The sequence below is a fragment of the Accipiter gentilis genome, chromosome 1 (genome assembly GCF_929443795.1).
Source record: "Accipiter gentilis chromosome 1, bAccGen1.1, whole genome shotgun sequence".
Taxonomy (NCBI): domain Eukaryota; kingdom Metazoa; phylum Chordata; class Aves; order Accipitriformes; family Accipitridae; genus Astur; species Astur gentilis.
The window spans coordinates 3,791,768-3,804,767 of NC_064880.1; the positions used below are offsets into that span (position 1 = coordinate 3,791,768).

The 13,000-nt window shown below is 43.2% G+C and overlaps 1 protein-coding gene across 1 annotated transcript in view; it reads left to right on the forward strand.

The window, feature by feature from the left end:
- Window positions 1-13,000, forward strand: part of LOC126045546 (tumor necrosis factor receptor superfamily member 4-like) — a 32,770-nt gene that overhangs the window by 15,183 nt on the left and 4,587 nt on the right. Inside the window, 6 exon segments of the mRNA XM_049816849.1 lie at window positions 7,936-8,067; window positions 8,589-8,676; window positions 9,179-9,267; window positions 10,253-10,393; window positions 10,659-10,777; window positions 10,779-10,857. Of these exon segments, the coding sequence (XP_049672806.1) occupies window positions 7,936-8,067; window positions 8,589-8,676; window positions 9,179-9,267; window positions 10,253-10,393; window positions 10,659-10,777; window positions 10,779-10,820 (611 nt within the window). The 3' untranslated portion in view covers window positions 10,821-10,857.

The following is a 13,000-nucleotide window of genomic DNA, read 5'->3' on the forward strand; positions in this document are numbered from 1 at the left end:
AGGTGGGAAAAAGTAGAATTTGCAGCCAGTTGTAAATACTCTTAGGAATGTGTGCCCTGAAGACAGAGATACAAGTTGCAACATCAGTGTACTTAAGTGGGTGGAAGAATCCACTGGTTCTTCCTTCAGATCTCATCCTTGAGTACTCCTAGTGTTACATGTGCAGGTCGTGGTAGCACAGAGGAGGGAGAAGGGATTAGGAGATCTGCAACATCTTTTCTTTTGTTCCATCACACTGTGTGCTTATGTTTCAGCCTTAATTTGCCCTGAGCTGTGTATGGGTATGGGCAGGTGCGGTTGGAAGAGAGTCCTTTCTTCTGTGGAGGTCAGGGCAGGAAGTGAGCCACTGCGTTTGGGGTCTTTTGCCACTCATATCTCTGTGCCTCCCTTCCTTTGCTGAAGGAAGAAGCAGCCCATCCTGCCCTGGTCTCCTGATACATTGAGGTCCCACACTCAGAACTGAGGATAATTTTTTGAAGACGGTCATAAAAAGTTTAGACTTCTTAATCTAAGACTGAGGAACTAGAGCCTGGCATGCAAAAGACTCTGGTTCAAACTCCAGCACAAGCCCTTGCAGAGTCTCTCTTGACTCTTCAAAGACACAGTAGCAGCAGCATTTGGATGCTCCTTTTTAGCAGCAAGTGGGGACTCTGAACCCTGAGGCATTTCTGAACATCTTGGCTCCCAGCTGCTTCTCTTTGCCTGTTTGAGACTGTGCTGTGTCTTCCTGTTTCATGCAAAGGAGAAGGCACTTCATGATACATGTGCTTGGACAACTCAAAGAGCCCATTGCTTCCAATGGCCTTTTAACCCTTGGGATTATAATTTTGAACACAGGTCACAGGGATTGAAAGGAACTCTGCAGGCCACAGAACCTCTGCTTGTGTGTGAAGATAAAGATTGTACGGATTCCTAATTTCTGAAAAGTCTCAGTGAAATATTGTTTAGTTAATCCTGTAGCTGCTGCTGAATAAAACTACCAAACGGGTAATGAGGAGGTGAGAACTACTGCTTATTGATGAGTGAAATAGGCATTTGTTTTATTAATAGGTGCAGAGAGAGCTGGAAACCCTGCCGGATCAGGCAGCAGCATAGAACCTAGCAGCATTGACGTATATCACATGCAGGACTGAGCAAGAAATAGATTGACAGATGAAATGTCACTACCTTACATCAGGGACAGGTAAGGTTAGCTTTAGAAAACCCCCAAAGATTTTGAAGCCAGATAGTCAAGTAGTCTCTGAAAGGTCACTGCTGACTCTAGAGATTTAGACTTGACATGTACACCTATTGTCTGTGATCTGACTGTAAATGTTCCATCATCTGGCAGTATTTTTGCACGATTGTAATGCTTGAACAAGAACGAAAACATGTAAAGACCAATTCAGAAAAAAGACAACATTCAAAAAAGATAGAAGGAAATAAATTCTTGGTTCCTATTCTGATAAACAGCAAATATCAGATATCACATACCCTAACTGGCTGCCTGAAACCTTTGCCAGGCTTGGGTTCCCTTGTGTACCACCTGCCAGTTGTCTCAGTAGGACATTTGGAGGTCCCTTCTCTATTGCTGTGTTTACGACACTGAGCAAAAGTCTGATTAATGTTCGTATTTGGTATTTAGGCAGTGCTAGTTATTAGTGCCCATCTTTGAGCTTCAGGGAAATGGCCAGTTCCTCCATCTGGAACCACTACCCTGTGCTTGTCCCTTCTGATAGACATGGTCTAGTCTATTGCTACTGCTATACTTGTAAAGATGAAGTAAGTGGTGCCTAACTTAGAGACCTTGTCTTCTACTACTTGAGTCTTTCTGTTAGTTATAAAACTACCCGTCCCAGCTGTTGCTGGAGGTAACAGTTCTTCCTGTTGGTTATTCAGCAGTGTTAGTTATTAGTGACTGGTGTGCCAGATATTCTGGGATATGGCCTTGAGGTGTAACTTCCAGAAAGTGAGGCTACATGACTCTAAGCTCCTCAGGACTACAGCTTTGGCATCAGAACAGCTGTCAGGGTCCTCACAGGGTTTGTCTCATCCACATCAGTATTGACAGTGGGACACCACCCAGGGTACAAGTACACATAACAAAGCTTCAGGGAGTTTCTGGGGAGCCTGAGCTGCACCCCTGGGCAAGTCTCACAGTAATATACAGAGATAATTCCATCTCTTCCTATTGCAGAGTTACATTTTTCTCTGCACACCTCATGAATGAATGGTTTGTCAGGGTTACTCCTAAGACCATTTGTGAAATGCCCCACAATTTCTGACCTCAAAGGCAGGTGCTGCTGGGATGATGAAAAAATCTTGATTTCAAGAAATTTGGCTTTCCTTCATGGGTCTTTTGTTCTTGCTTTCTTCTTCCAGTTGAGACTAAACACCTCTTTCACATACACTGAGAAAGACTTGCAGAGCTGGGGAAAGTGTTGGGCTGAATGGGAAAGTGCATCCCCCCCCCCCCCCCCCCCCCCCCCGTCCACAATCACTTTATGCACACATTGAGCAGCTTCTGAAAGTTGCTGGTGCCACATTTCCCCACTGTACCAGCCTGTGCTGGGGAAGGGGCAAAGGGTAGGAGCAGTTGGAAGGAGAGTTTGGCTAGCATGCTGTTTACAAGAGCAGTAGCAGCACTTGTTATTAGGGTAGATGTGGGCCACTCTTCGCCCAGGAATTCTGGCTGCAGCCACAGTAAGGTGGAGGGGCTTATTGTGCTCCAGTTATTCCTGGCCCTATTATGTAAGGAGGAGTATTTTCAAATGGTACTGCAGCCAGCATGCCTTGGGGTGAATCTTAATGTAACCATATGTGCTGGTTTTGGCTGGGATATAGTTACTTTTCTTCATAGTAGCTAGTATGGGGCTATGTTTTGGATTTGTGCTGAAAATAGTGTTGATAACATAGGGATGTTTTAGTTACTGCTGAGCAGTGCTTACACAGAACCAAGGCCTTTTCTGCTCCTCGCACAACCCCACCAGCGAGCAGGCTAGGGGGGACACAAGGAGTTGGGGGGGTACGCAGCGGGGACAGCTGACCCCAACTGACCCAAGGGATATTCCAGACCATATGACATCATGCTCAGCATATAAAGCTGGGGGAAGAGGAAAGAAGGGGGGGGATGGACACATTCAGAGTGATGGCATTTGTCCCAAGTTACCCAAGTAACGGTTACGCATGAAGGAGCCCTGCTTTCCTGGAGATGGCTGAACACCTGCCTGCCCAGGGGAAGTGGTGAATGAATTCCTTGTTTTGCTTTTCTTGTGTGCATGGGTTTTGCTTTACTTATTCAACTGCCTTTATCTCAGCCCATGAGTTTTCTCACTTTTACTCTTCTGATTCTCTCCCCCATCACACTGTGGGGGGGAGTGACCAAGCAGCTGTGTAGTGCTTAGTTGCCGGCTGGGGTTAAACCATGACACCGTAGTAAGATTTTGAAACAAGTTCTCCTTACTATTAGCCTATTCTTATAAGAGCAAAGGATAATAAAAATATCCTCAAGAGTTGGTCAGGGCTTGTGTGCAGTTCAGACGTGGTCATAACTGATTGGTCTGCAGAGTATATTGCTGCAGTGTCCAAGTGCTTTGCCTCGTAACTTGTCTTCATCATAAGACTCTGCCGAGTTCTGAAGAGTGTGAGACAAAGTTTTGTATGCTGCTGAGTGCACCATGTTTTCTGTACAGGGGCAGCACCTGACCAGTACCTGTAAACCTTCCCTGTCCCTGTGTTGCCCAAGCATTGTGGTTATGCTGTTTGGAAGAGCTGGTGAAAGGAATCCTGACTTGGGGGACTGAACCCAAGACCTGTGGTGTCCAGGACTCTCCATAGCCAGTTGGGCAGCAGCTGCAGCAGCAGGCATTGTATCTGTGTTTCCAGTGTAGCATGAGTGGTACAGGCTGTGACAAGTGTGAGGAGCAGTGCTGTGTGGGAAGAGGTGGGGATCTCCTGTGTGGCAGAAGTATCAAGTAGGAGGCTTTTTGTTTCCGAAACATAACCGTTGGCCTTCTAGGGGCATTATGTGGGAAAAAGTGACGGCAGAGACCTGTGTCTTTTGCCTGCTTGCAACTAGTTTGGATGTCATCTTTTGATAGGAAGGTTTCACCTAGCACATTTAACAGTACAAGCAGCTTTGCAGCATACATTTTTAAAACTAGAAGGGTCTGTTGCATACCAAACCTGTCTGATTGTTTCCAACCCACGACAGGAACATAGGTAGATCCCTAAATGGACCAAAGACTAAGTGAAGAGTGTGTTGACTGATTTACTCTTTGAGATCCATAGGTGAATCTTCAGGAAGAAATTGTAGAACACACTGAAGGAAGAGTGATAGTGTCTGTGTGGAAAGCTTATTCAGGCTTCACTAGCTGTGTATTAAACTAAGGAATTAACAGGGCAAGTGTCAAATGCTGTAAGCATGGCATTTTCTAGAGGCGCTCATCTCTCTTCACAGATCTGACCCCCTTGCCTTGACCTGTTTGTCACCCCATGCAGTGTGGAAAAGAATCCATTAAAAATTGCTTCTGCATCAGAATTCACGTGTTCAGTTGAGAATGAGGTTGGATTTTTAAATACTGTCTTCACTGTGCACATATAAAAGCAACCACAAGCTATAGGGATAGAAGCAAACTCTAGTGTACAGTGGAAATAGAAGCGCGGGGGGGGGGGGGGGGGGGGGGGGAAGGCAAGCAAGCTGTCCACACATAGAGCAGAGCTGGAAGTTTGCATAGGTGTTTGTATGAGGTAAGACTTTTTGGAATTGAAACCTAGCAGCAGGTGATGATTACAGGCAACATGTCTGTGCCTGTGTACAATTTTGCTGAACAGCTGTCTTTCATTACCTAAATTCCAGGGATGTGGGGGTCAGAGGAGCTGTATGTGTCTCTAAAGAGCCCATTGCAGCTATTTTCAGTTTTGGTCCCAGGGCTGATCTTGCAGCCTGTGGGGAGGACAATATTCTCTCTCTTGGTTTCATGGAATCCATATGGAGTTACATCGGCTCTGGAAAACAATTCAAGAGTCTCCTGATCCAGGGTGAAGGAAACTGAAAACAATTAACAGAATCAGAAAATCTGAGTGGATGGACTTACTATACATTGCAATCTGATAGTTAAATCCTTGAAGGTTTCTAAATTCATTAAAATCTCTAAGTCAGAAAGAGAGTCTGAGCACGCCGAAGTTCACGCACTACTTTAATTTGTGTTAATTTTCAGTTGTATATCAACTTGAAAAATCCTTTGAAAATCAAATTACGTGGTGGTCCATCTTGCTCTTAACCTGCTGCTCTCTTAATGGAGTCACTAGTCCATAGTTGCTTAGCCCTGTTTTTTTAAGAATTTGATGACGTAAAATAAAATCTTTTCCCCACCCCTAAAGAAACCGGAAGAGTGCAGCCACAAAAACACAGTGCCTTCCCACAGTGTCAGGGGAAGGAGTACTTTTGCAGGAAAGTTCTTATACAAGCCCACCCTAGTGCGCTTTGGGGTTGTATAGCTCAAGACATGACTAAACAGACAAGTGAAGTCGGTCACCTCAAGATTCGAGCTTGCTTGCTGCTGGTGGTGTACCTATGGCAATGGACAGAGCAAACCCTGGCAACATCATGCCAGGATGGTGAACTGAGAATAATCGGTAAAGATGAAAAGAAATGTTGTCCCAAATGCAACTCAAACACAGGTAAAGGAATGATGTGTCTGTCTTCTTTCTGTTTGTCAATGTTGTTTTATGTCATCACAGCAATCAAGTGTGGGGAACAGGTGCGTGTGTGTTTGTGTGTGTGTATGTATGTAAATGTATCTTGAGTGACTGTATATGCAAAACAAAACGGGAAGGGCTTCCTTCCTGCCTCCTAAATTCATAATGTGCCTTAGCTATAAACTTCAGGGTGGACTCATGTTTCAGATTTGTTACATGCCTGTACTTGGTACTCTGTAGTAGGAAAGGGAAAGTTAAGTTTCTGTGGGTTGGTCTTTCTCACGAGGAAAGAAGGTGTTCACTTAACACTGATTCTGAGCCCTTGCTCCGTTCAAACATGGTTTCAAAGTTTGTCTGTGCTATTCAGACTTCAGAGGGAATACAGGGAGTGATGCTCTCTGTAAGGCTGTTCTTTGCAATTTGTGGTTCTAAAGCATAGGAAGCATGCTACTTCAATCCCTCCATTCCACTGACCTGTGCTTGTCCCAGAAGTAAATGCACAGACAAGATCTCAGGTGATCATTAGTTTCAACAGCCTGTTCTAACCTATGTCCTTGCCTGATCTTAGGATGCTGGTGAGATGGTAGTGGATTTTCACTTGCCTGTAATTTTAGTCAAATTAAGGCACTAGAGGTGGAACAGGCTAGCTGCAGGACTTACTGAGTGATAATTCTGTGCCTGTTAGGCTGAAAGACACAACAGGTGATTCTAACGGCCTCTTCCACGGTCCCAGGAGCAATCATACTATTCTTCCTAATTTAGTGCTGTCCATAACGGTAGCCAGAGCTGAACAGTAGGGAAGATGCAGCTGTTGGTATGACCTATAGCAAGGAATGCACATTCCTTTTCTGTTTGTCCTAAAACAGGGCTGCTGGAAGCCTTGTCTAGCTAGTATGGTTGTGCTGTTGTCCTGCAGGTTAGCAACAGGATTAACTGAGAAGTTCTATCTTTCGTTGGTGCCTAGGTAGGAGTCAGCCTCCCATCTGTTAGTAGCTTGAATATATCTGCCTTAATGGACAACAAGGACACTGAGCTCCCTATGGAAGGAGTGAGTGGACACATGGGATTTGTGGGAATGAGCAATAAATAGGTGAAAAGCTATAGAGTCCTCAATAGTGTGGAGACCCCAGGGTATTTCCCTTCCCACTGAGATAAAAGTCATTCAGCATGAGGTAGGAGAGTCATTGCTTGGTGGGATGAACACCAGAATCACTCACTACTAATAGACAGAAAGAAGCATCCCTAAGCTGTTTCCTTTTTGCTGCCAGACTTCATTAAGTTTTGAAGGCCAGTAAGAGGAGGCTAGTGGGCAGAGGAAGATGTGGGCAGTTCCCTGGTAGCCCTGTACGTTCCATCACCAACCTCAGATAATAATCTTTGCTTGATCTTTGCTACTCATTGTGGGTTTTTAAGCACTCTGTTGAACTAGCCAGCATTTTCTTCTATATTTTTTTCTTTCTTTAAGGTTATGCCTTTTCTTTAAGGTTCTTTTCCTCCAGCTGGTCTCCAACTGCCTGAAGGACTGCTTGATACTGTTTACTGATGGGATCAGTATATATCATCAATCCTTTGCTTTCATGAACCCAGGAGCCTCTCAGAATTAGAGATTATATTTTCTGAGTGCAAGCAAAGTTCACAACAGAACTCCTCTAGAAACAGGACAGAGGGTAGGAAGGGTGCTGGTTTTATGGCTTGGATTTAGACACACATTTGCCAACAGAGCGTAGGAAGCAGCTGCTGTTGTTAGGAAAGGCATGGAAAAGAAGCTCTAGGTTTACTGGCCAAGGATCTTTTGGGCATCCCTTCTCTAACATGGCTGAGCCTAACTGAGAACAGCTCTGGCAGTGTCCTCAGAGCTGACTGGATGGCTAGTTAATGTGAGATGCTTTTTTGGGGCACTGGGAGTGCCTTCCTCACCCCACAGTGTCTAAATCTGCACAATGTAGTAAAGCAAGCCTGCTGCCTTACCTCTGTCTACCATGACCTACACTGGTATTCCAGATAAGAGAGGAGGGTTACAGTCGTAAGTCATGTCATGCTCAGGTAACCAAGGTGTAAAAATCTGAGCGGTGCTGAATTTGAGTACTCTAAACTTTACCCAGTAGGCATGGGAGTGACATCTTTCTGGTATCCATGTTTTTTTCCACCACAGCACAGTAAGGAACGATTTCACCTGTGTCAGCCAGTAAGACTAATGGTTAAGTTAATTTCTGGCATCTGTGACAAAGGCAGATCTAACTTCTTTCTTCTTGACAGGAGACAACACATGTCCAAGTATTGAGGACCGTGACTGCAAATGTCGTCAGGGATACAGCTGTATTGATAGAGCATGTCTCTACTGCAAAAAACTGCCTGAATGTGTGGAGGGCGAGGAGCTGGTTAAGATTGGTAACTAAAGAAATGCAAATAACTCTAAAAAACAGAGTTTAATACAAGTGGCTGGCTGAGCAACAGTTTCCTTCACTTACTGTAACCTGCTTTGGGGAAGGCTTGTGATGCAGAGAGAAGTGACATTTATATTGTGGCCCCTGTGACAAAAACCCTTGTTTCCCTATTTTATAACTCTTCCCTTCCTAAATTTGAGACCTTCACTTTCATGCTTGGACTTCCAGCATTCCTTTTCTTCCAAGCTGCTAGAACTGTCAGTAGAAGACTGTTTTACTCTGTGTTGCCTCTTAACTTTACACCCTCTGCTGTCAGATCAGACTATTCTATACCTCTTCTGTAAGGGGTCCACCCATACATTTCCCAAAATGCAAGGGTGGCAAGAACTGCTTATGTGTTTCCCCAGGGGGGTGATTCATAATGCAGAAAGACTGTAGAGGGAATGGATTGTGCTCTAATTGTTCTATCTCCATCTTTCAGTAAAGGTACTGACCTCTCATAATTGATGTTCTCTTTTCATGTAGGCATTTTCGACTTCACATTCAAATGTAAACCATGTGAGATAGGAACCTATTCTAATGTGAAGAATGGCTGGTGCCGTAACTGGACTGAGTATGTGTTTATTGATACTTTCCTTCTTTGGAAATATGCATGATGAAATTCTCAAATTATTAATGTGTAAATTAGAAAATAAAATTGAATCTAAGGCGAGATGACCAATGACATTAAATGATGAGTTTTTTTAAATTCAGCAATATGTGATATGTCTCTCTCCTTTGGTTTTCTAAATAGTCAGTCTCAAAGCAGAAGTTAAGACAAACTACCGTGTATTCGGCTTGCTTCCAAGTCCAGCTCAAACTGATGCAAAATTATTCCAAACATGGCCATCAATTGAAACAAAGAGACTAAAAAAAAATGTGCACATAAACAATTGTGATGTAGTCTTATCTTGTTGGGGAGCAGCCATAACTTTACCTGCACTGGTATAAGAAGGAAAAAAAAGGAAACAAGTTGTGGAAAGAGTAGAGGGAAGAAAGGGGACCAAGAGAAAGGATGGAGAGGAATGAAGGGAAAGGCAGGGACATTCTAACTGTGACTCTTATTCTTCTTTTAGTTGTGAAAGTTCTGGGTTTCTAACAATCAAGCAAGGCAACAGTACACATAATGCAGTATGTGGTTTCCCTCCTAAAGGTTTGGAGCAAGGTACCTTCTCAGTGATTTGTTTCTTTGAGCCTATAACTTTTCTCTGCACTTCTTTAGTTGGTGACTTGTTGCATAGTAATCATGCAGAGCTTGCTATCATGAAAATTTGCTTTGAAAATTGCTGTGTGTTTCTTACAATATTAATATATGTAGAATTGTTGGCCTGGGCAAAGATTCCACCATTAAAGCACTGTCAGTAATAAAGGTAGAGAAAAACCCAACAATTGTCCCTGAATAGAGCACGCTTATTTGACAAATTATCAGAGTTTTCCATTAAACTGCTCTTGCTGTTTTGCTAGATTTTCTTACAAAGACAATAGCTTAGTTAATCATCCAGTTCCTTTACAAGTATTGGTTGAGTCCACACCACCCAGCATTGAAATCTCATGTCTTATCATTGATCAAATTAGATAGGAGTAAGCAGGTACAGGCTTTGCAGGTACTAAGTATCTTTTAAGACAGCAAGCTGCATTGCTCCTGCCTTTCCCCCCACCCTTGTTCCTACAATGAGTTGGTACCTTTCAGGTCTGGGCCCTTCATTCAGAGAAATTGTTCGTTCTGCTGAGACAAATTGCAAAAAGGTGCTATTTTTAACTTCCACGAGACAACACAAGTGTGAAAATTTGGCTTGCTGTAGTCCTGTTCAGGGAAACATTGAAGCCAAATCCCCCCCCAAAAGCAAAAACCAAACCAGAGCAGATAGAACAAGTGATAGCTGCAAGAAAGAGAGACAGTGAACAAGGAAGAGATCAGGCATGTGGGGTTTTTGCATGAATGCTTCTTACCACAGACAGTGATCTATTGCAGCCTTGACTTGGAGCATCTCAGTTTTATTGTTAAGACCCACACTCTTTTTTTCCTTGGAAAATTATTTTCCACAGAAAGAAGAAATTAGTCTTTCAATTTCCTGGGAAGAACTGCCTTTCCTTTAACAATAGTTTGGGCACATGATTTCTTAATCTTTATTAAATATATTTAATTGCAGCTCCTACTACAAATTACTCTCTATATACCACCATCCTGGCCATCCTTACTGCAGTGGCTGTATTTGTTCTCATCTTGCTGACCTTCTTCTTGCATTTGTGCATATGGTCACTGAAGAAAGAAGAATACCACACAGCTGACTGTAAGTGCACCTTTGTGGATTGTGTTGCTTTTCAGTGGTGAACAATGTTTCCATTGATCCAGAGTCGGAATAAATTTAGTTGAATAAGTATGGATTTACTCTGTGATTTTTGGGCAGGTTACTTCGTTTCACTAAGATGCAGTGCATCACCTGTATCTTTGTCCTTTCCTGAGAGAGAGGCTGTATTGGTAAAGGTAATAAGCAACTAACTGACATGTATGAAGACTTCTTGTATGTGCAGTGCTTTTGCTTATTCTCACTACAGATCTGGAACGTAACCTCCCTAGGCTGCCGGTGGCTCCGCAACTGTCACACCATAGAGAAGAGACTTACAGCTGCCAGTTTCCAGAAGAAGAACATGGAGACAAAACACCAGAAGAAAAGCCTTGCTATTTCCACCCTTAGAGTCTACAGTGAAAACAGATGAATTGCAATGTGCTGTGAGAATGGGGAGCTGAGCTCAGGTTTTGAAAAAAAAGAAGGGAGGGCCTGTCTGCGTAAAGCATCATCATATACATAGCAATAAGGAATGGGTCTGGGGGGAGTTTCGCTTTGTTTCTTCTCAACAAACCTAGCATTTAGAAACAGAAGAACTGCTAAGTCAGGCTGACATTCAGTTCAGCTGCATTGCATTATTGCAGGTTTCCTGGGTGGTTGGGGTTTTTTTTTCATTGATGCTCTTTTCAACTTTGGGACCAGGGACCTTTTTTGTTATTATTCCCCCTTGCATCTTCTGCACATATCTCTGTAGTGCTCCCACAGATTGATATGCACATAGAAGGCATCAGTCCCTTCAGTGTTACAGGAAATACAGTAGTACCTATCGGGCACTCACAGCTTTCATAGGCTATCTGTATTTCCAAGATGTGTCCTGATGGTCATATTATGGGAATAAGGCAATAACACATTGTGCCTAGGAACCATATCTACTAGTCTTCTCCAAGCAGACAGTGCTTTTCACTCCTGCCAAATTGCCCTCTTTGTTATGCAGCAAAGGGCCATTACTCTAATCCATTAAATACTCCCCTCTCCAATCCCAACAGAAGGTTGTGGTTAGGCCAGTTTCAGTGCACAGAGGTGCCAGTGTGAGACTGCCATGGTCACATCATTTGTGCTTGCAGAGATTTTTCTATGCAAGTTCTGTGATCCCCTCATCTCCCCCAGGGAAACTAGGGGAAGAAGGGGGTAACATTTATCCTCCTTCTCTTCTGTAACTCGGGCAATCCTTGTTATCTGGAATACAGGATTACAAAAGTGAGACTTCTGAAAGGCTCAGATGAGGATCACGCTGTCTAGAGAAACATTTGGTTTAATGCTCTCTTCTCACCTAGTTTGTAGAGTAGGAAAAGACAGTGAAAAACAGAGAAAAGCCCAGCATGACGGGTTTTTTCCCCACCCCAGAAGAAAAAGAACCAGAGCGTCTGCTGGTGTATACCAGCATAGCTCCAGTCACTTGATCATCAGCTGAAAGATGTTGCCCTTACTGAAAATTGTACCATGGAGGATTTTTTTTTAATGTTAGATTAGTGCTCCTCCAGTTTCATAGTGCTCTAACATGACTAGAATAAACTGTTTTGCCTCAATTTAAAGGGGCAGGATTTCAGCTGGAGTTGGTTGCTTTCTGTGACTTGACACTGATTTCAATAAGAATCTAGCCTGTGGCTTCAACTAGTTAAAACTCCTGTGTCTTTTTTACATAATTATTTTTGTGTTATGTGACTGCAATAATAGATTCAAAGCTCTGGATGCCTTCTGGTTTGGCCTTCTGGTGAAAGCTGCTTGGAGTAGACTCCTTTGTGACCAAATCAGCTCTGAGCAAAACTGAGTTTTGACTCAGCCTTCACATGAAAGGTTGTAAATATCTCACAGAACAGCCATTACATCAGTTTCTTCACGATTTCTCACAGATAACGTAAACAGTACAGGGCTTCTAAATTAAACCCTAACAGAATAATGATATTTCAGTTAATCACCTTATTAAATTCTCAGAGGGGATTATTCCAAGTCTGAATGACGTGCTGTTTTCAGTAGGGCTCTGTGAAATTAGAATAGCTGTGGAGCAGAAGTTATTGCCTCCACAGATGTCTGTTGCAAAAGCACTTGAACAGAGACTCCTAAGTGGGACAGGTGATTGTAAGCTAGTCACATAGGCTCTGTGCTCCAAGGCAGGCTTGGTGAGATTGGATAACCACCTACCTGTTAGACTTTCATGGAGGTGAGTCCATGACCTCTCTAGGCAATCCAGTCCAGTGACTCATTTCAAGTCAGAGAAGGAGAGAGATTTTGTTAGTTAAAATTTATATTTTCCATTATGATTATGAAGAAGAATTGACTCTTCAGCGTCTTTTTAAGCATTCATAAACTATCATCTCTCCGTGGTTTCTCTAGGCTCTTACCTCACTTCACAGGTTGTGGTTTCTAGACCTCTTAGTCTCTCTCTCTAAACTCTTTCCAGTTGGTCTTTCTTGAAGCCTTCCCTGGAGGAGTTCTTGGCAAGCTTGACTAGTGCTGAAGGATTAACTTTATGATTCATGGACACGGTTTTATTGCCGAACATTTCTTCAGTGATTATGTCAAGAGGAGTTATCCTATCTTTTTTGCTTTTTG